General features: G+C 35.1%; 1 protein-coding gene across 1 annotated transcript; it reads left to right on the top strand.

The window, feature by feature from the left end:
- The first annotated feature begins 5,489 nt into the window (after positions 1–5,489).
- Positions 5,490–17,008, top strand: LOC147069220 (basic juvenile hormone-suppressible protein 2-like). The gene is made up of 4 exons (XM_085951633.1): positions 5,490–5,504; positions 9,995–10,834; positions 11,676–11,827; positions 16,018–17,008. Exons 1-4 carry the CDS (start codon positions 5,490–5,492, stop codon positions 17,006–17,008), a joined length of 1,998 nt encoding a protein of 665 aa, XP_085807759.1.
- The last annotated feature ends 7,132 nt before the right edge of the window (positions 17,009–24,140 follow it).

Raw genomic sequence — 24,140 nt, 5'->3', positions numbered from 1 at the left:
TGAATATTGGGTTAATATCGCAGTATAGAACTAAGTAAGTTTAGTCTATATTATTATAATCTATACTGTATAATGTTTGAGACTTTCACGGTTGATTGATTTTTGAGTTTTCACGACATGTAGTTCTTCCTTGTTTTCTCGACGTTTCGGGCTCGTTGCAGAGGCTATTATCATGAGATTTGTGTTATGATAAAGTGTAGTGAATGAGTATGAACGCCGCTCTAAGAATGCCAAAATATCGAGGAAATAACGAAGAAAAGTATACGAGGTGAAATCCAAAAATCAATTACGAATCTTAACTGTATTCAAATATTTCTAGGTTAAAAATATATTGTCAGTGGGTAATCGTGATTTAAAATCAGACAATTCAGTGGTTAACTTTCAAAACTGGACATGTCTCATATATGCCGAAAATGAGTTATTATCGGAATATCATTCTATAACCTCATACACACTTGGTTGACTTTCAAAAATAGCCACAAAACACCAATTTCAATTGAAAAGAGGTTTCAAAAAGTAAGTTGACATTCAAACAGGGACACGTCCAACGTTGTTGACATTCGAAATGAGACATGTCACTTTCAGCTAATGGCGGGACTGTATTGAGTCACGTGACCAAGTATGTTGTCATACAATCTGACAGTTTGGTTTTTGTCGCGTGCGTGTTTTCGCTCTGTGTTTTTGTTTGAAAAGTTCATTTATCTCTGAGGAGTGAATAGTGGACATGTCCAGTTTTGAAAAATAACCAATTAACGTTTACCAAATATTTTTTTGACATATTATAACATATATGCTTTAAAGTTTACTTTAATACTTCGATACAAACCTACCCTAGATAGCTGCCGTAGCGGCCGAAAGCAGTCGTGTGTAAAGAATAGATGCACGAAACACTTAGCATGCATACATCATATTATTTACACGTAGCGCCCTCCTCAGTAAAGTTGTATTCGATAAACTAAGAATACACTTTCATAATAGGTACCCACTTACTATTTTATCTTTATTTATAGCGAACAGAGAATTCTTGATGAAGCAGAAGAAGGTATTCGACTTACTAAACCATATTATACAACACAACTTTATTGCTGAACAAGTGACAATTGCCAATGAGTACAACTTGCTTGCCAACAAAGACAATTTCCTGGTAGGATAATTTTTATTCAAATTTACTTTTTAAATCTAATATATTACATGGACATAATACCAGTGGCGAAGACTCCATACTAGGCGATTATTTGACCCTTCAACCCTTCTTAAGAAAAATATTTTTTAATTGCATATTGACTTATTTATATCATCACTTGATTATATCCGTGGTCAAAAGGAGAAGTGGTATATGTCACAAAAGTGTTATTTTGCAGGAGAGTTATTTTAAACTTAAAAGTGGAATATCAAATCAGATATTTATATTTTTAATGGAATTTTTATTTTATACATATTATAAAAAAATAATGTTTACGCAATCTGCATATTTTTTGCATTTTTATTAGTAATTTGTCTAAAAATTGACATATACCTATTCTCCTGAATGAAATTCGAGCACTTACCTGACATAATACTATTATTATCAAGTTTTTTTTATAATTTGGTATGGACTAGGACCTCAATAAATGTAGAATAGATAGTTGATAAGAAGATAATTATGTGTCATTAAATTTTTAATTTATTCGTGAAGTAACAATGCAATATCTTAAGTAAAACAAACAAATAAGATTATTACATCTTACAGTTTTTATATGACTAAAAATAATGAAACTTGAAATGATATTTTCTATTTTACTGTTTTACACATTTGAAATATTCAGAATAAATATAAAATTGAACACTATAAAGTACCTACATATCCACTACATAATATCTATACGTTTTACCTACCTTAATTTTAACGTAAAATTAAATCTTATTAATCTAGTGGCTTCTTTTCAAAATCTGGATCGAATATAAGTAATTTTTCTAAATACAGTTTCCGTATTATTAAGTGTTTTGAAATAAATCATTTCAAACTCTTTTCTGTAGGTATTGAAACTATTTCGTTAGCTGAATTGGAATTGGAACTAACAAAATTGAAATATTTTACAGGAGTAGTTTTTGAAACATCCTATTTTTGTTATTTATTATTTATATAGACACACTTATACATCATTATTTTCATAAACAATCTTACTAAAATATGAAATATAGGTACACTTATCTATACAAGTGATAAGTAAGTAAGTAGGTTGTTTCAAAGAACTCCCTTCTAAATTATTTCAAATGTTAGTTATAATAATTCAGATGACAATTTTATTTCAAACCATGAATATTTCTGTCCTTCCGTATCAATTTTGCGGTTTTGGAAAGGTACCCTCAATAAGACAGAAAATTCATAAAATTGATCTTGATCCATTGCATAAACATGGATATTTTTTCTCTGCTGATCTTACTAGTTGACACCATTCTCGTGGGTGTTATATCAGTATGCCTTCTTTGTTATTTCGTTCATTTCTTTTTTTCTCTCTATTATTGAGTGGACACCGTTACATTCCATGTGACTGTGCCCAAGTACATATCAAAAATATGTCGTCAATTGATTTGACTGTTGGTTATTGAGACATAAAATATAAAAACATGGAAGTCACATGGCTATTCCTGTTTTTCCCCCGGTAAGGTCAGAAAAAATATCAATAAATACAAATTTAATGTAGAGGTATAATACTGTTTAATAAACAGTGTTTATAAAATGAAACAAACAGGTACAATTTACCCACCATGTAACTCCATGAATGCCAATCATCACAATCGTAGATGGTTAATTTGAATGTACAAAGTAGGCGCAATCTGCAAAGGTTTTTAAAAATATAACACAGCACGCCATCTGTCTTGACGTAAATAAAGAAGTAAGATCATGTTATTGCGCGTGTTTGAACATGTACCATTTAAAAAAAAGTTTTTTTTTCGGTTAAGTAGGTACGTTGTGCATGTTCAAACACGCGCGTCAATATCGTTTTACTTCCTACTTTAATTATAGTTTGTCAATTTATGGATACGGCCGTATATTGTAGCTTAACCACTGGGGAATGACAAAAGAAATGGCGTATTTCAAAAAAACACTACCTTATTCGTAGGTCAATAATTATTATAAAGCAATCATTATTTATAAGATGTTCATCACACTTGAATGGTCAAAGACATAGCTTATAATAAGTATCTTTAGAATCATCTTCAAATGTGTTAATCTTGCCGATTTTTTGAATAATAAAATGCCGAATTCTTGTCAAATTTGGGATCACAGAGATTATCGATATAATTTTTGATCGTAAATATTTTACTAAAATTATCTCGTAATAAATTATACTAATGGTTTTATAAATGCGATTAAAAATTAATAAATTTAAAAAATCTTAACACCACTGCACATTCATGTACCGAAATATGACTATATTCTATAACATTAGAGCGAGAGGTTTAAAAGAATACTATTTTATGTAACAAAAATACTTTATGCAGTCAACAAATGTTTAAAATAAATATAAAAGATAATAAGGCTTCAAAATTATATAAATAGACTAGCTGACCCGGCAAACGTTGTTCTGCCATATAAATTATATCTAGTGAATATTTTGGTTGTTAAATAAAAAATAACGTATGTATCGTAAGTGTGTGTGGATGGGATATATGACAGAAAGAGGAATAGAGCGCTGTAGACGATGACCGCCGATAAAAACAAAAAAACATCAACCATTCATTTTCTCAATTCAAAATGAGTAATGATGTTCATAATGAATGAATTACCTGTGACAGGATCTCGTTGTTTAATGTTTATGCAATATCCGTCTTGTCCCTTCCAGAAAATTAGCGGATATTGGAGAGCGTCGAATGAACGGTGTGTGTCAGCGATGAACTCCAGATTATTGTTTCTTCTTCGAATCACGATTTCTCGCGTCGATGTGCGGTCGCCAACCATGATTCCAGCAATGTCGTCAACAACAAGCGCATTGAATCGAAGCACGTGCTCTCCAGCTGGTGTTTTATCAGGATTGATGACAATAGCGTGATTGTCACTTTGCAATTCGTGCATGTGTGCTTTGAAGAATTTCAATAATTCATTGTGCTCATTCAACAGGGCGTCCAGTTCGCCGACGATGCGCCTGGCATTAGACGAATTGAGCCTATTGTAGCCGCAACGTGCATCCACATGATTGATGTCCTCACCGCCCATGAAGTAGATTTGTAAAAAAATATGTGGTTCGTTTGGCATTGGTAGCAATGAGCCTACTTTGTGGTATACTTGGCCTTTGATTTTGAACGTAGAATGGAATTTTTGACCATTTGCCGCAGTATTGTGAACTATTTATGTTGCTCCGAACGAAGTCTTTTGGAAGCATGAATTGAATGTGCGAATGGACTTCAGGAACAGGTTTGAATCTGGAACCGTGCCGATGAGCAAGCCGTTCAATGGTTCTGGTGGTATCTCAATTTCTGGTAGTTGCACTTTTCCTGATGCGCAACACATCCCGGATGACTCATGTTTGAATTTGAGCGCATGACAATGGGGACATTCTTTGTCCATAGCACCAATCAGTACTTTCGGATGAGCGGAATATTCAATATCTGGCTCGTACTCGAATGCGAAACGAAGGAACGAAGCGGATGTAAATGTTCGATGTACTTGTTGGCGTTGTCGGTCATTTGCTCTGCGTGTGTTAACTACGAACCGGCGCGCTTGGCTCCGTTCCAATTGTCGTTGTTGATTTCGTTCAGCTCGTGCCTCTTGTGATTGGGATGCACGCAATTGCGACATGCTTACACGCACGTCTTGTTGGATTTGTTCGTCTGTTCTTTCTGCTCTACTATTTTGAATGTTTGTTGCTTTATTCGTTCGACGGCCCAAATGGCCCCCCTTGCGTCTTGATGGCATTGTGCACTGTAATACACGCACATAAAAATAGATAAACTAAAATAAATCATACAAAATTTTGCACGCACTACGTTGTGATATGCCGAATGAAATGTCAAAATGACGCGACGTTTCTCTGGAATTCTTCTCGGACGTAGCGCCATCTGTCATTCAACAACATAAATAATTTCGTTATGTTTGAAATACGAACGACGGTTAAATTTGTTCATACAAAAATAATAAAATCGCGATTAAAAAATGGGAGGGTGGGGGTAGGAGAGTAAAAATTTGGGATTATAGGCATTTTTTGATGCAAAATAATAAAAAAAATACAAAAAGAAATTTTCAAAAAAATAAAAGAAAAAATTTTCTGGATAGAGATACTCTAATCACCAGCGGTATGAAATATACTTGTTGACCTATTCTCATACCTAAAAAATATACATAAAAAAAATTCATAAAAATCGGTCGAGCCATTTCGGAGGAGTTCGACCACAAACATCGTGACACGAGATTTTTATATATAATATAGAGATTATCTACAACGTTTAAGGAGTGTCCAGGATCATGGTTTGAAAATACAATAAAAACTCAATTTTGACCTACGACGAGCATGTGGGCCGTTAAGGTAAGCTAACATTCAAAACAATCTTACAAATTTGACAGTTGTATTAATATTTAGCTCATTAAAATCATTCTTTGAATAGATTCTTTAATAGGTTGGAATTGTAAAGTTCTTCATCAGAATATGAGAAATTGTCTGAATAGTGACGTCCCGTGGGGGTAGGCAGATTTAGCGTCGCTTGGGGGCGGCAGTTACTCGAGGGGCGACAAATTGAGGAAAATCATTTGGAATATATAGAAATAGCTATCTAAACTTAGTAATAACAAAAATATCTTTCCATTAAAAAATAAGCTCACTGGCTTTGTCGGGTTCGCGATTTCCGTTGCTCTTCGACGTCCTTGGTGACCAGAAACGACACGTGCAGATTAGCGAATAATTAGTCTGATATTTTGCACAACACATTTCTTAGATATTGTACTCATGAAAGGATGATAAACATAATGTATATGAGATTGAGATTGAGATAGAGATTGAGGCGTCATTTTGGCGCTGCCTAGGGGCGGCATTTTATCTAGGGACGTCACTGTGTCTGAACAATAAATTGACCCTTACGCATATGAGAATATGCAATTATGACAGCAAGTTAAACTCAAAACCTTATTATAGAACAAAAATACGTAGAATATACTTAAAAGTGAAACTATTATCCACTCGTATACTTACATTCTTTTGCAAATCAATAATATTCACTCATTTCAGGGGAATAATACCTATATCTTAGAGGAATAATACGAATATTTTAGGATCCAAGCAATAGGCGGCTAAATAAACGAAATAAATGAATGTAGACCTTAGACTATAGATACATCTAGACGCCACCCGTTGCAGTGCTAAATGAAGCCGCGTGCCTTGCGTTTGGTTTGTGGGTGAGCGAATACATTCGTCTACAAATGTTCGAGACCATAGACCATTTCGCTAGTACTCGCCCAAAGTGCTCGCACTCTCAGAATTAAAATATAATTTTCTATTTTTTTACGTTATATAGTATTTTTAAGCGGTCAAAATGCAACCATTTGATAAAGATATCCATAATTTAAGTTATTTTAAAGAAACACTAGGTCACTGATATTAAAATATATAATAATATACAAAAAATAAATTATCACGAACATGTATCAACTTACCTATGAAACGTAATACCATCTTCTTGCTTATCAGTACGGCTACCACATTTTAAGACAACACACAGAACCATCTTTTCTACTTAATTAACTAAAAATATTTACCACTGATTTTATGTTTAACACAAAAAATAGCAATTTTAGCAACACGAGCTCTCAGGTTATCGACGCTATGTAGAGCGTTTCGCCCCGATTTGCCGGCGATACTTTTGGAAAATAGCTCACACATATGTAGACCTTTTATCTTCCTCCAGCGCGTGTCGCAGAGATTGTAAGGGTGCCGAATACTTTCTCACTCGCACTCATGCATCGTTTTTCTTCAGGCTTTGATGTAGACTAAAACAGATTAAATACCTAGGGCAGTGATGGTGAACCAATGACACGCGTGCCACTAGTACCACGAGAGCGAGTTTTGCTTGGCACTCGAATTTTTTATAAGAAACCGCTCTTGATATATTTTAATTTTCATAATATATTTTATTTCTACTCAAAATATTTGGAATCGGAAAAATTTTTCAAAATATATGTGAAAAAAAAACATTTTTTTGTTAGTTCTGACATTAATCGAAATGTCAATTAAGTTTCCGTAGTATTGTATTTTGGTAAAAGGGAATCTAATGTAGTGTTTTAATTCATAGTGCAGATTATTTGTAAAAAAAAATCCAAATATTATTTTGAAATTGTTAAATTTCGCTCGATAGTTAAATTATAGATATATTATTATATAAGTCTTTTCTCCTTCCTAAATATTTTGCGCAAATAGACGTAGAGCGCGATGCTGAATCGTCTGTCATAATTACAACAAAATTACAACAAAATTACAACAAAACACTATCCAGAAAGCCTTTCATAGTTATGATCGAGTTGTCTATGGTCCACCAAATCTGCAATAGCTTCGTTCTGTTTTTCTATTGAAAATATTACCATATATAAAAATTTTCTTTTTCGTAATTTAGGTAAATTATTTTGTAATTGTTAAAAAATGACAAAAATATGAAAAATATACAAAATAAATTCAATAACTATAAATACACAATTAATATTTAATTAAATTGATTAAATGTCTCCACAATTAGTGAATAATATAAGTTATTTTTTGACCCATGTTTTTCCCGATACGGTAACACTTGCCGTTGAAATGTCAGATTTTGTCATTTACAATTATGACAAATATTCCATGATGTGAATAATTATATAGAGTGAGTAAAACTAATATTACCATGTTGATGTGTAGGTAACTAAGTACTTATATATTTCAACTGCTTATCTATTGGTTTAATATTACATAAATATCTAAATCTGAATAAGAAAAGTTAATTCATAATTCATTGACACTGACATTTCAATTCGATAATCGGTTTTACTAAATTAAGACATGTACAGAATCAAGAAAGTAAAGGAAAATATGTCGTATTAAATGTCACGAATATTTAATAGTTGTTCAATACCCATATTGAGATCAATTGTTAAATGAAATTGAGTGTATTGGCCGTTTTAAAGACACGTAAATTTATTTTGACAGCAGCTGTCAGTGGTAAATGGTAATACAGTAGGGGGGCAAGGGGGCGAGTTCATTACAAAAGTAGTCCATGGTTAAGGATTCCTTATCTCTATAATCTATAGTTAACAGATGGATTTCGGCTATTTACCAATTTTACTGTAAGTTTGTGGTAAGTACGAATTGAGCATTACGCCCTTAGCCGGTTTCCAGATTAAGCAGTCGATATGTGAAAGAAGCGTGGTTAAAATTCTCCGCCGATCTCTTGATCATGATTTTGATAACAAGAAAAAATTATTCAAAGTATAAAAGATATGCCTTTGGCTGGAAACACTGAAAGATAGAATCATTTTAATTTTTAAACTTTTTAATAGAATTCTTAAAAACTATATATTCCCTTTTCCACGTGAAAAACTGCGCAGCACGTCATAAATTGAAGTTAATCCCTCCAAACTAAAACCCACTACGCACCACACCTGATCTTAATCGATCGTATCACGTGGCCCTACATTGGTGATGTGAAGCATCAAGTTTAGTTTTAGGCCGGGAACGCCCTAGGACAGTGGTTGGCAAACTCATTAGTCAATAGAGCCAAATATCAACAGTATAAGATTAGGATTTCTTTTGAGAGCCAAATTTTTTAAACTTTAACTATATAGGTAGGTACCTACGCTGTATTAATAAACTTTGATTGAAGTTTTAAGTCTTAATTAAACTAATAGGTACACTGAATTAAACTTGATATCATACTTAATAATAATCTTATTTATAGATAAAAATTAAATTGTAAGTAAGGTATCCATAAAATTAAACTCACTTAATGTGAACAATGACCTTGCATCTCCTTGGAAAGTTTGGATAAGTCAGGTTTGTATATTGTTGTTTTTAGTTTTAGGCACGATTTCAGATTCTCATCAATAAGACGACTTCTCAATTTACTCTTGCTAAGGTTCATGCTTTAAAAAGATTGTTCGCATGAATATGTAGAACCGAAAAGGGAAAGAACAGCACATAGCACATGCAAGTTTTTTCAACTGATCATATGAAACAGAGCCGCATTCAAGGGGCCTAAGAACCACATGTGGCTCGCGAGCCATGGTTTGCCGACCGCTGCCCTAGGAGAAGATACCCAGGGCTAAGGTTGCTACGCTCAAAGTGAACTCTGATTGAGTTTAAAGTTACTTTCTATTGCAAAGTGCCGGGGAGAGAAGAGCACAGGGAAATTATAAAAATTAAAATGATTCTAGCGTATATATAACAAAAATAATGAAGCTAATCATACGGACAGCAAAAATTATGTGAATAAATTTTCACACCCGCAGTAAGGCATGAAGTTATAGGGCCTCCACCAAACCCGCCCCGCACCACCCTCGGTCTTAATCGAAAGTATCACGGGACCCTTCAATTGGTGATGTGAAGCGTCTGAATCAATTGGACTGGGAGTATCCTGGGAGAAGATGCCCAAGACTTAGGTTGCTACGCTTAGAGTGAGCTCTGACTGAGTTTACTCTAATGCAAAGTGCTGGGGAGAGAAAAAGCACATGGAAATTACTAAAAAGGAAATGAAATTACGTTATCAAAAAATAATATTTGGGAAATTTTGGCAAAAGTACGTCAAAAGGTTTGAGAACCCTGACAAAGAGCGTGTCTGCCCAATTCCGCGAAGGAATTCGCAGACCTAATATCGTACATTGAAGTCAGCTAACGAGTTCCAAAAATACATCGTCACTCGAACCCCAACTGTTTCGTTAATAATTGTTATTTTCAAATAAATTACACTAGCTCTGAGTCATTGAAACCCATTCTACTGCAATCGCAGGTAAATTCTAAGCTATGACAGTATAACTACAATATGTTTATTTTATTTTTTATAGAAACCTGCCGTTTTCAACGAATTCATGAGATTGAAAAAGGGCGGCTTCCTCCCAAAATTCAAGATCTTCTCTCTAACCTACGAAAGATACAGAGATGAAGCCATCGCTCTATTCAAGCTGTTCTTCTACGCTAAGGATTTCGCTACTTTCTACAAGACCGCTTGCTGGGCCCGTGAAAACATGAACGAAGGTCTCTTCGTCTACTCATTCACCATTGCTGTTCTCCACCGTGCTGACTGCCAAGGACTCCGACTCCCTGCACCTTACGAAATCTACCCCTTCTATTTCGTCAAATCTGATGTCATGGAAAAAGTAAACTATTTTAAAATCCAAGGACACATTCATAATAAGGAAGATAATTATATATATGGAATAGAGTCAAATAATAATAACCATGTATTCACAATTTACAATAACTACAGTTCTGGGTATGGGGATTTTGACATTGAACGTAGGATGTCGTATTTCACGGATGATATCGGTCTCAACACATTCTATTATTACTTTCACCATGATTATTCATACTGGATGTTTGGTGATGACATTGGATTGAACAAGGATAGACGTGGAGAACTGTACTATTATGTTCACCAACAGTTGATGGCTCGTTATTATCTCGAGAGATTGTCCAACGGGCTCGGAGAGATCGAAAGCTTCTCATGGTATACACCAATCAAGACTGGTTTCAACCCCAACGTGAAACACCACAACGGATATCCCATGCCGGATAGGCCCTATAACTATAACGTTAACATCCAAGAAAACATGTACTACATCCAAGAGGTTGGTGATTATGAGCGACGGATCCGTACAGCCATCGATCAAGGATTCATCACTTTGGTATGTATGTCACAATTGTTAAAAAATACAGATATTTTGAAAAATCCCCAAAATAAGAAGAAGTCAGTTAGTTATATTGGACATGCTGGTCATTATTTTTACGTTAGTGACATTGCAGTGACGTCCTTAAACTAAATTTCGCACATATTCACCAGAAAGTTCGACCCCCCACTAAATCATATAAGTATATTAAGCATAAGCCTAATAATAGAAGTGGAAATCTTAAAAAGATCTGATACACATCTACAGAGGACACATACGGAAAAAATGTCATCTTCACAGAATCGGTTCTCAAAAATGTGGAAATAGTTTCAATTCTCCCTTATTTATTTCATATCGGAATGAGTAAATATTTTTTCTCAAAATCTCAAAATAATTGTGTTATGAACTAATTGCAATTTCAAGTCTGACATGCCTTTAAAAATCAGCTGTAATGCTAATTAATTTGTTTATTTATCTGCATATTATATTTAGCATAAATTTTTATATATAGACACATAAGTAATTCGTTGATAACTCTATATACCTAAATTATCGACCTAACAACTTTTGGCAGTACCCATGATATTATATGTTATACAAATACGTTTGGCTGACAAAGTTTAGTATCCACTATTTACATTGGATTTTAACAGCATACTTCCACCCGTCGCCACTGATACAAGGAATCTTGATTCCCTACTACTTTTTTTGATCTCATTTCATTTCCTAAAATTGTTTATTGATTGCTAATTAAACTAGACTAATTTGAAAATAATATATTAATTTTTTTTTATGTAGGTATATTTAATAAAGTATCTACTTATGTATTAATTTCAGCTAATATTATTTTTATTTGTAGTATGATGGAACCAAAATCAATCTTAGGAGCTTCGAAGATATTGAATCCTTGGGACGCTTCGTTGAAGGAAATAAAGATTTGGGGGACATTAAATTCTACGAATATCTTGCTGTCCTTGCTAAATACCTTCCAGGAGTTCCTACACGTGATGAGTAAGTGAACAAATTAATATTTGTTTTATAGACTATTATGAATTCTGGAACTTTTTTGAAACAGTTCTCAGCATTACAGTGCGACCTCTGTATCAAGTGTTCTACGTCACCAAGGTTATTTCTGGAACTAAGCTCCCTTCCCCTGCGCCCATAATTATTCAGTGTGTGTTCCATATAGCATATATTAACATTAAAATGCCTAAACCTTTGTGGAAACCGACGAAGTGCAGTAGTTCGAATGTATCTCTGAGGCCACCCAACCTTGCGCCATGGTGGATACCAAAATTGACGTCTTTGAGAAGGACTATGAGACTTTCCCAAAGAAAATTGCAAAGAGCTAGAAGATCTCAGAACGACTTACCCAGAAATGATGAACCTACGGAGATTGTTAATAAATCCGCAAGGACAAAATTCAATAAAGAGTTAAATAAAGCCAAGAAAAAGCACTGGCGGGATTTTGTATCTGAAATGGGGGGCTATAATCCGTGGGAACCGCCTTTCCGCGCGATGAAGCTGGGCTCAAGGCCTAGTAAAGTCATGGCGGCTATACGGCGCCCCGATGGCACCTTTGCGATGGACAGCGCAGAGTCTGCATCCATACTGATGGAAGCTCTAATTCCACAGGACATACCCACGGCACATGAGAATGACAGAACCTGTCAACTAAGACTATCTGCAATCTTGCAATCTCCTGAGCTTACCCAGTCGGAGGTGGAATTAATTTTTGATGGCCTCAGGGCAGGCAAAGCCCCCGGACCTGATGGGATCAGCAATGTTATTGCCAGAAGGGCGTGGCTTCAAGCGCCTCATGAAATAGTCGGGCTGTATGCTGACTGCATGAGCAAGGGTATCTTCCCGAACTGTTGGAAGAAGTGTCTCCTTAGGATTATACCTAAAATGAGCACACGACCACCGCATGACCCAAAAACGTACCGTCCAATCACTCTTCTGCTAGTGCTGGGTAATATATTGGAGAGATTAATCAGCAGAAGGCTTGAGGACCATCTTGAGAGAATCTACTCTATCTCGGATAGGCAATTTGGCTTCAGACCGGGCAAGTCTACTGAGGACGCCATCAGATTTGCACAGAAATTTGTTGAGGATTCAGAAGGAGTCATTGTGGCAGGTTTCTTTTTGGACATAGCCGGTGCCTTCGACACCGCATGGTGGCCATTAATTCTGTCTAAGCTTCGGCTCCGACAGATCCCGGGGGACCTATTTGCCCTAGTGCAAAGCTATTTTAATAAAAGGGAAGTTATATACGACTCTAACACTGAATTCATTTACAGGGAGACCACCATGGGGTGTCCGCAGGGTTCCGCGCTTGGCCTTTTGCTATGGAATATACTTTTTGACGATGTTTTGACGTTACCTCTGCCACCGGGCTGCGCGCTCGTCGCGTATGCTGACGACCTTCTTTTACTAGTTGGCTCGTCGAGCCGTCCGACACTCGGGCGCGTAGCTAAGGACGCATAATCGAGAATCCTAAAATGGGGTAAGCTTAATAAGCTTGCATTTGCACCTGACAAAACGGAAGCTATCCTCCTCAAGGGCAGCTCAAGGATAAACATAAATAAGCGATCACCCGCAGTGCGTTTCGGTGACTCTGCTATAAGGTTTTCTCGAGAGGTGACCTACTTGGGGGTCGTTTTGGACGAGAAGCAGACCTTTTTGAAGCATGCTAAAGTAATTGTGGCTAAGGCCAACTCAGCCTATCAGAAAGTTGCTCGCCTGGCGGGCAACAATTGGGGCCTAAAGCCTCGTGCCCTGAGAATCGCCTACGAGGCTATATTCATAGGCATTTCTGGCTATGCCTTCAGCGTGTGGCACACCAAAGCCTTGCTGACAATTGTGAAAAGGGCTCTGCTTAGCGGACAGAGGGCTGCTCTAATTGGCCTTACTAAGGCTTATAGGACCACATCTACGGATGCCCTGGCGGTCCTTGCGGGGGTCTTTCCCCTCGACTTGCACGTTCAAATGAGAGGATCAATCACTCTCCTTATGAGGAGGATCAATACAACTCTCGTCGGTGTCCCTCTGACACCGCCATCGAGAGTGGAGGGCGTGAGCTACAGAAAGATTGTATCTGAGCTGGTCTACAAGACCGCATATGCGGCATGACAGGTGAGATGGGTGGCCTCCTCTAAGGGCCGCCAAACTGTTCTATACTTTCCAGATGTCTCGGTGAGACACCTGACGAGGAGACTGGTGCCGACCCACTGGACTAGTCAATTCATGACTGGCCATGGAAACTTTGCGGCCAAACTGCAGGGGTTTTGTTTGGCAAGACATGGGTCGGGTTGCTCATGTGGACACGACCAGCAGGACGCAGAGCACGTCATGTGGGACTGTCCACTTATGGGCCCTGAACGAGCGGAGTTGTTTGCCCGGGTCCGACCCCATTCGGGCTCAATAGGACACGCAGACATGGTGGCAACCGAGGCCAATTTTGCGGCCTTTACTAAATTCGCCAGAGCGTACGGGGAGCGGGACACTCTCGACTCCCCTTGCGACTCTTCAAATTAAAGTCACTCTGATAGTTGCCATATAAATTAACATCATGCATTCGCACTTCGGTGCAAGGTTGGATCACCAGTCCCGTGCGGCTCTGCTCGGGACAAAATGAGGGCTTAAATACTTTGATCTGGCACACGTAAGGGTTATGTTAGCCGGCCGCGTATGACGTGGCTGCATATATGCGGAGGTGGGAGTTTTACACACCAGTTCGAATGTATATGTATTGTGAGTAGTAGAAACGGAAAATAAAGCTTTTAATTCCTCTCAATGGTGCCAGATATAGAATATCTGCTATGACAAGTCAACAAGCAAAGAACACGTGATAGTGTCAGCACATGCTATGACATAAGATACTTAATATAGAAGTTAGTCTATAAATATTTTACACATAATTATTTCTGAATTTCGTAAATATAAAAAAAAATGTGTATTATTTTAGCTTCAGAAAAAACTATATTCATTCTGAGTAAACTGAGCATAAAAATGCTTAAGAAGTAATAATTGGGTAGTCCAATTCCAAAGTGATTATGGAAAATCGTATTGGCTGATGCGGTATATCTCCTAGTTTGAAATATATTATAATGGTCATAAAACAAAGTTATTTTTGGTAATTCTTTTCTAATTGAATTATTTACGTTGACAGCTGTTTCGGGCAATAAATTCTTCTTAGGAACGGTCAACATTACTTTAATAACTAAAGTTGAAAATTTGAATAACTTGTTCACAGTCTCGGGTTATTGTGATAGAGCGAGAGGATATACGTATCTGTCAATATAATTTCTCGCTTCTTCTCATTTAAGACAGTGGCGTAGATATTATTATCTTATTTAAAAATTAATATAATCACAGAACAGATAATAAATAGAATACAAATAGGCTATATTCAATACGCCGCATGGTGAAGCAGGCTTTTGAATGTGTGAGTATCCTACGAAAATGAAGCACGCATTATGCACGTGCAATAGTGTGTGTAATAAACCAACATTAAAGGAGCGTAAATGCATAAACCGAGAGCAGTTTTTAGTATTCGACGTTAAACGTATTCTAGACACGTGTGTAAGTTTAACCCGAATTCATCCTTACTCGAGTCGGTTACCTGCTATTGCCTTACCCGTTGTGTATTTTAGTTCCTATTATTTCTGAGTTCCCTAAATATAATATAAAGCTCAGAGCTAAAGCGTTTTACCGCATGTTTTTCACTCTCCAGAAGCTTGTGTATCAATTCTGCTCTTAAAACTCTCTTCCCAGTTCACCCATGGTATAGCCAATAATGTGGTTGGTTATAGGAATAATATGTTTTGATTAAACTGTTTCGTCACTTTAAGCTTATCAGGCACCATAAGCGAGGGCTGCAAAGTTGGCCATTGCGCTTACTAAAGAAGCGCTCACAGGAAGCGCTATGTATTTCTTAAAAAATTTAAATTGTCAGGATTATTTTTATTCTCCTTGGTTATTCTTTGCTTTAAATTTTTAATATAACTTGATCTACCTGTTTATTTTAAATACCGTGTTCTGAATATCTTGTATTTTTTTAATATTTTTGATTTGTATTTTTCCCATAACGTCACTAACGCCCTCATCTCAACGTGCCTACAAAATGTTTCTTCAATAATGCTATCTGTATATTATAACAGTGTGGTGATTCAACTAAATATGCACATTGTTGTCTACAGGGCTGACTATTTGGCGACTGCCATGGAACAATTCCAGACCGCCTTGCGAGACCCCATGTTCTACCAGTTGTACACTCGCATCATGGGATTCTTCTTCCGTTTCAAGGAATTCCTTCCACCATACTCCAAGAAAGAGATCTGCTATCAAGGAGTCAGGATCAATAATGTTAACTTCAGTCCAATCATCACTTATAAAGAAGATTACGATTATGACATTACTACTGGATCCATCTTAAGTAAGCAAGAGCTTGACTCTAAGAAAGAGAATTATGTGTTCTACGCTCGCCAAAAGCGTCTCAACCACAAACCTTTCTCAGTGACTTACAGTATCATCTCAGACAAAGATGCTGATGTGTCAATCAGGTTGTACTTGGGACCAAAATACGACAGCTTTGGTAAGAAGATCAGCATGAATAACAACAAGTACAACTTCATTGAGCTTGACCATTTCAAGTATGCCTTAAAATCCGGAAAGAACGCCATCACCCACGAGAATGTAGAGTTTGGTGGTATTGCTTTCGACAGCACCCATACACGTGATTTGTACCATACAGTTACAGATGCGCTTGCTGGTAAAGGAAAATTTCGTCTTGACCAGAACGAAGCTCACAATGGATGGCCGCTCAGGCTTCTCATGCCCAAAGGCAGAAAGGGAGGTATCAAGTTCCAAATATTCGCCATTGTGACTCCCTTCAAACCAGCCAGGATACCTTACGGAACTGGATTCCCTTACGTATACGCTTCAGGAGTCGGAAGCGGAGCTCGCTACTCGGAAGACATGCCTTTTGGCTTCCCTTTGGATCGTAAAATTGTTGAGAATGAATTCTTCTGCGACAACATGTTCTTAGGAGACGTTACCATCTTCCACACCTGTGATACTGATAAAGGGAACGTTGACAACCATTACCATGAATATCACGATAACCATCACCACGGATATCATGATAACCATCACGATAACTATCATCATGGACACCATGACGACTACTAAATTAGAAGTCGTAACACCATCACTATGGAAATCACGAACACCATCACATAAATTAGAAGTCGCAATATACCTAAATGATAAAAAAGTTTTTTCATGAAATCATAACCTCAAAATCTTCTTCCTTCTTATTGTAAAAGCGATATGACAATACTATTATGATTGAAATTACTATTTAATAAAATTATTGTTTTTAAAGTTATTGAATTAGATAATTAAATAAAAAAATGTTTTCAAAATATTAAAGGCTCTGCTTATATTATAGTAATACAACATTTTAATAAATTGGCTGATATTGGAATAAATTAATATGAAATATGAACGTATAAGAATAAAGAATAATAAGTGTTGGTAAACCTCAAGTAATATAGTTATGAATGTTGAAAAAAAAATAGTACCGATTATCTACACAAATACGAAATAATACTACCATAAACATAACTTACGTACAACTATTTTTTTGGTATTTGTGGTATATTTTTATCACATTGACATTGTAATTTTTTTAAGCAATTGGACTGTAGATGCTGGGTGGAAATTTCATTTTTAAATCTAACTGTCTAGACTCTAGAGTTTTGTACAATAATATGCAGTGACGTCCCATGGAGGTAGGCAGATTGAGCGTCTCTTGGGGGCGGCAGTTACTAGAAGGGTGGCAAATCGAGAAGAATCACTAGGTATATACTATAGAAATAGGTACCTAAACTTAGTAATCGCAGAAATATCTCACCAATAAAAAAAATCAGCTCACTGGTTGGAAACAAAATGTATTAATTAACACTGAATGTTTAACCGGAGTGTTTCTTTGTCGGGTTTGCGATGTCTAGTTTACGTCCGTTATCCATTGACGTCACATCCTTGATGACCAGCAATGATACGTGCATATTTGATAATTATATATGAATTATCGGTAGGTACCTACATACTTACCTAATTAATTTATCCAAATATTTTTTGCCAGTCACTCGCGAGTTTTGAAAGTTGTCAGATATATATCTAAATGTATCTAAAAACCGTTGACTCACAATAATATTGTCTATTAAAGTAGAGATGGCATTTAAATTAGATTTAGTGGTATATATTTTGTTAGTAATGTATCCATACAACACATTTCTTAGATATTGGAGACATGGAAGGATGATAAAAAATACTGTATGAAAAAAATGGGGTGGCATTTTGGCGCTGCCTAGGGGCGGCATTTTGGCTAGGGATGTCACTGATAATATGTTAATAGTAAGTACATACATAACTAGTCCCACCAAGTATAATTTTTAACTACAACTACTGTTGTATCATTGTTGAAATATGGAGACACAGTGTCATCATTTTCATCAAACGGGAGATCAATCTACTGCTGACTATAATATTATTTAATGTGTATTTGGACCCCAAATCAGGTTGAGCAAGTGACTAAAATTCTATTCCCGTAAAAAACTGTTAATTCCCATACAACCTCCAATCTGTGAGTAGGTATATATGTTATTCTAAGAACCGAGCATGGTAAATATATCTAAAAAAAACTTCAAAATTTCTCTCTCGCAACTCGCTATAGTCGCAAAATCTTTTTTGGAATTTTTTCATAATCCTATCTGGGCATTTTTGTTATAAATTACTTGACATTTCTTTGCGAATTATGTATCAATATGTATCGTTTATTGAATAATCATAATTTAATAATTACAAGATAAAAAAAACTTTTTATATACAACGTTTTTAAATTTTCTGTTGAATCAAATAAAATTGACTTGACTAGCTTAAACGATCGAAAAAATGTATTTGATAGAAATAATACTGAAATTTCTGTTTGACACTCATATTGATTTCCATAGTAACGCACGTATATATTAATAATTTAGTTGTTAAGATCCTAGCAACTAATAATAGTGGATTGGATTACGGATTTCTTCCGAAATAACTTTCATATAAAACAGAATTAACTGAAAAAGAATTTAATTATACTTAAAAATGGCTAAAATTAATTAAAACAATGCATTGGCATCGTGTTCTGATATATTCTAAAAGTTTCAAATGTCAAGCAAGTCGGGAAGTTAGTTAAAAATCGATTGCAAGATTTGTACCGGATAAATAAGAATACGACCTAATAAAAACGTTATAATAATAATAAAAAAACATTTTTCACCAAATGCCGCCTATTCGACGCTTGCATTCTGACGGTGCTGCTTTACGGTAGCGAATCATGGCACCTTACGAAGGTTCAGAGCAACCGTATACTGAGCTTCGAAAACAGATGTTTGCGACGAATACTGGGTGTGCGGTGGCATGACTTTAGGAGCAATGAGGAGATAAGAGAACGTACCAAGCAGCCTCTCATCACGCTGAAAGTGAAGAGGCGACGTTGGACCTGGCTCGGCCACGTGCTGCAGATGCCAGAGGAGAACTTTAACCTGGCTTGCCTGTTCTTCAAGCAAACCGGATTCCGGCGACCTGGAAGGCCGCTAAATACAATCTACAGAGTGTATACGGCGGAGCTACGGGATGCTGGTTTGACCTGGAACGAAGCAAGAAGACTGGCGAGCGACAGGGATTCTTGAAGGCGCCGCGTGGTGTCCATGTGCTCCAGTTAAGGGGTGGATATTGACAAAGAAGAAGAATATAATATACTTACTGGGTACTTTATACGACGGGACTTGAAATTTAACCACTTCGTGCCGGTTTACTTTAATTAAAAATACAAAAACCGATAGCCAAAATATAACGTGACGCGATTCTGGTGATAACGGATCCAAGTCCCGTCGGGCGTCATATTTTTTTCCAAAAAAAGATTTTTTTATAATTGGTATTATATTTTAAGTATTTTCAAATTATGTATTATGTATGTTAAAATGATAAATACCACAATTCGCTAGAAAATTCCATGTAATGTATAACAAAATTTTTAACTGTTTGGTATATTTAAAAATATATTTAGCAATTCTAGTAGGTATATATATCTGAGGTATTTTCATGCCATTAATGTTAATTATTATTAATATATTATTAAGTTGCTAACCAAAATCCATAAAAACTGCAGTTCCTACAATATACAATAGTGAAGTAGTCAAACCTTTTATTATTTTTTTGAAATATATATTTATTACCCAATCCATGATATCAAAGCTAGTATTATTTTTTTTTTTAGTATAAAAGACTACGGGCAACTCGAATTGACTCAGTCCAATTGTTTAATACTTACTAGATACTTCCAACATGAAGTTTTTTGTGATTTTCCTATTCGGTTTGGTGTCGGGACAATATGTCGTAAAAAAGCCAAACGTTGAATTTAAAATTGGTAAGAAAATTTATAATACATATTATTTTTAATTTTTAATTATACCACCTAAGTAATTGCGTACAAGCAATCAGGATATCGAGTATTTATACAACTAACATAGTATGTCCATTTCGGTGAATATTGAGTTAATAATGCAGTAAGTTAGTAAGTAGGTATTCAGTGCATGTCTTTGCTGTGTCAAAATACGTGTCCGGAAATTTGTACGCATGCAGTTTGCCATATTAAACTTGACTGTGAAATGTTATATCGGAAATATATGGCTGCATATTAAAGACCGTCAAACCTCTTTGGATCGTATAGTATTGAGTAGGAAATCCAATCCCGAGCCAAAAATTTTATCCCGGGATTTCGGGATTACAATTTGACAATCTCGGCATTGGCATTTTTTTCCATTGTAAATATAAAATTTTATATTTACAAATAACATTTATAAAATCGGTCAAAATAAATCTAGTATAATTTATACTATTTAAGTAAGACATTTATTGTTTATATTGTACACGTTCAATCTTGGAAATACGTAAGTTTAATGGAGTAAATAATATTGTTATATAAATAACAATGTGAATTTTATATAAGATTGCTGTTTCTGATAGTAAAGACTTAATGAATGGGTTAGCGAGATTTAAAATAGTAAAGCAAATCATGGTGTACTTATGGCCTTTTCGCTTCATAAATCTAATTAGTCAGTCAAATATAAAACTGCCATCAAACATATGAGATCATGGTGGAATTACTTAGTTATAGTTAATAGTGCGAAGCATTGTTTTTTCCAATCTTTCTCATTTTTATTAATTTATGTGAAAAAAAATGAATCGGCAACTTACACACGAGTATACATCAAACTTAATTCAAACTCACTTTATTTCTAATGTAGTTATTTGTTATTAAAAGTATTTTTTCTGTTATATTTTCGTTTTTATTTTATTTTGCATAAAAATTGATAAAAAAAAACAATCGCGAAAGTTTCGGGATTATGTTTATCAATCCCGGGATTCATAGGTATCGAAAAAAGATCGGGATCCCGGGAAATTCATGTCTAAATAAAACCAGGTTCTTGTCGGATTACACAAAGCCAGCGACAAATACATTTTGAAAACAGCCGAAATACTGGATTATTTGTTAGGTTAGGTTAGGTTAGGTATCCATTCTTGAATTCATGAATTTTGCCAAAATCCGCTATAAAAATAGAGATTTCCGTATAGTGTACGGTCATCTCTTTCCGATAAGAAAGCTCACGGCGAACTGTGCTACGGTGAAATGTAATATGTACAATTTACATGTAACCGTCAACATATTATTGTATATTAAAAAATGTCAGTGTGTAATCTCGATTTAAAATCTGAGAAGTGTCTAGAAAATAATGTTAAACTTTATTACCTAGTGCACTCTTAAGGCCTTACCCAGATGGTGCAATTTAACTCGCGCCCAATCCAAGTACATGCGACCTCCTTGAGCAGTCCACTTACAATCGTGATGTGCCACGTCGCGCGATTTGTCCATATACACACACGGCGTATCGTCAACTGGATATGCTTTTCTATGTCTAAGTGGAGTCATATTAACATATTATTGTTTCCAATATTTCAAACACCAGGGTAAAAATAACTAAATTGGATGTATTTCAATTCTTTTAACTGTTTACATTCTATCGAGTAAACGGCGGATGTAGGCTTAATACAGATTGTTCATCTTGTTTAATACATTAATTTAAGTACAGTGTAACTGGTAAATATAAAATATTAACCCAATGTTAAGGATATTAACTACATATCGACTGGTGATTATATTAATTCATTAATAAGTTGAAATTAACTTTATTCCTTGTCAGTTTGTATTTACCATTGTTGAATTCGCATAGTGCCTGAAGAAGCAAAACCCGGGTCGAAAGAAATAGATGGAAATCAAGTACTTTCGGTCGATAGTATATCCTATATATTATTATCCTAAGAGATTTTGGAAAATACGTCAACTTTTTTATTTAAATACCACTTTGTTGGTTATTAAAGGAATTCACTTCAATTTTTGGAGTCCCGAATCTATTTCCATTTGAATCGGGCACAATCTGATAAAAGTCGACACAATCACAGATAAAATCATTTTTAAATCGCGTTTTACATCCGTTACCATACATTTTCGCTACTTTACTGTCTATCTACCGCAAATTGATTATAATGTCGCTTAATACTTTCTGTTTAATCGAAATTTCAGAAATCAGAATTAATATTCCACAAATCTATTCAAATCTGTAAGTAGCACATTGGCGCACTATTGAGTTTTAACTAGAAATAAATACATCTTTCCTCACTAATTACTACGAAAATATAATCTAAAACCATGTCACGGCTTTTTATCTGAACATTTCTATCAGCAGCCATAAATAATCAATTTCAATCAATACATTTTTATTGTAAGATGAGTTTTCTATAAATTAATAACAAATTTGTTTTTTTTAAATACTTTTTTGTGGCTGTTTACGCACTATTTTTTTTTATTGAATAATTACCTAGGCTACTAAACTCCATAGATATAGTCATATTAAGTTGCCATTGCAAACAATGAAAGAAATTAATACGAATTATTATAGTTAACAAAATGTGTGATATTGTATAATATCTACCTATTTTTATTATCCTTATCATCATCAATCTTGACCTATCCACTGCTGGATGAAGGCCTTCTCAGCCTTATTCTACTCCTTACTTACACATGAATTATTATATTTATCAAAGTCAGTGATATTATACTATCTACCTATCTATATTTATAATGCCATTGTTATCACGATCCTTAATAAATCCACTGCTGGATGACAGCCTCTCTACGTTGATTGTATTATTGACAGTCTTGGATTTCATCATCATCAATCCACTGCTGGATGAAGGGTTCCGCAACGTGATTCTACGACTATAGGTTTAACGAATTTGTGATATTATACTTATTTCTATCGTCCTTATCATCATCGACCTGAACTAATCCACTGCTGGATAAAGGCCTCCCATGCCTGATTCTTCCCCTTTATGTCATTTGAATTGCTATATTTATCAAAATCGGTGATATTACATATGTATATCTATTTATATTCCCATTACCATCATGAGCTTGAATCAATCCACTGGTGGATGAAGGCCTTTCTAAGTTGTTTGTATTTCTGTCGATCATATGAATTGCTATATTTATCAAAATTACTGATATTATATTTACCCATTCATAATATCGTCATTATCATCATCGACCAAGATCAATCCACTGCTGGATGAAGGTTATCCCAACCTAATTCTACTCTTCTTAGTCATATAAACTGCTATATTTTTTTAAATTTGTGATTTTATATACCTACTTATTTATATCGTCATTATCGTCATCAATCCACTGCTGGATGAAGACCTCTTTAAGCTGATTCCACATTTTAAGGTTTTATGAATTCCTATTATTATCGAAATTGGTCTATTCCTCTCGGATATAATATGTATTGTTTTCTTATTTATCAACATTTGTCTCGATATAAATGTCCCGCTCAGGGAAACTATATTAGTTAAGGTTAATTTTGAATTAAAAATTTGATTTTTAAATATTATTCTATGGCTGCAAGCATTTATTTTTTATAGACAATGAAACAAAACAATGTTTAAATTTGTTTTTAATGCTACTAACCTTTTTCTATTATGTAAATAGGACCCGAAAGAGATTAATATTTGGATATATGTGATCGCTTTTAATGATAATCACATAATATTGCTGTATATTCGAATGAATGAGATGTTTAATTATTTATAATATATAAATGCACACACCTACACATATATTGTATTAAAATTAAAATGTCAGTGGTAGCAATCGGCG

The sequence above is a fragment of the Rhyacophila brunnea genome, unplaced genomic scaffold (assembly GCF_057557595.1).
Source record: "Rhyacophila brunnea isolate RB1 unplaced genomic scaffold, BYU_Rbru_1.0 scaffold_24, whole genome shotgun sequence".
NCBI classification, from domain to species: domain Eukaryota; kingdom Metazoa; phylum Arthropoda; class Insecta; order Trichoptera; family Rhyacophilidae; genus Rhyacophila; species Rhyacophila brunnea.
The sequence above is the reverse complement of the archived record's forward strand: the minus strand, read 5'-3'. Positions and strand labels throughout refer to the sequence as shown.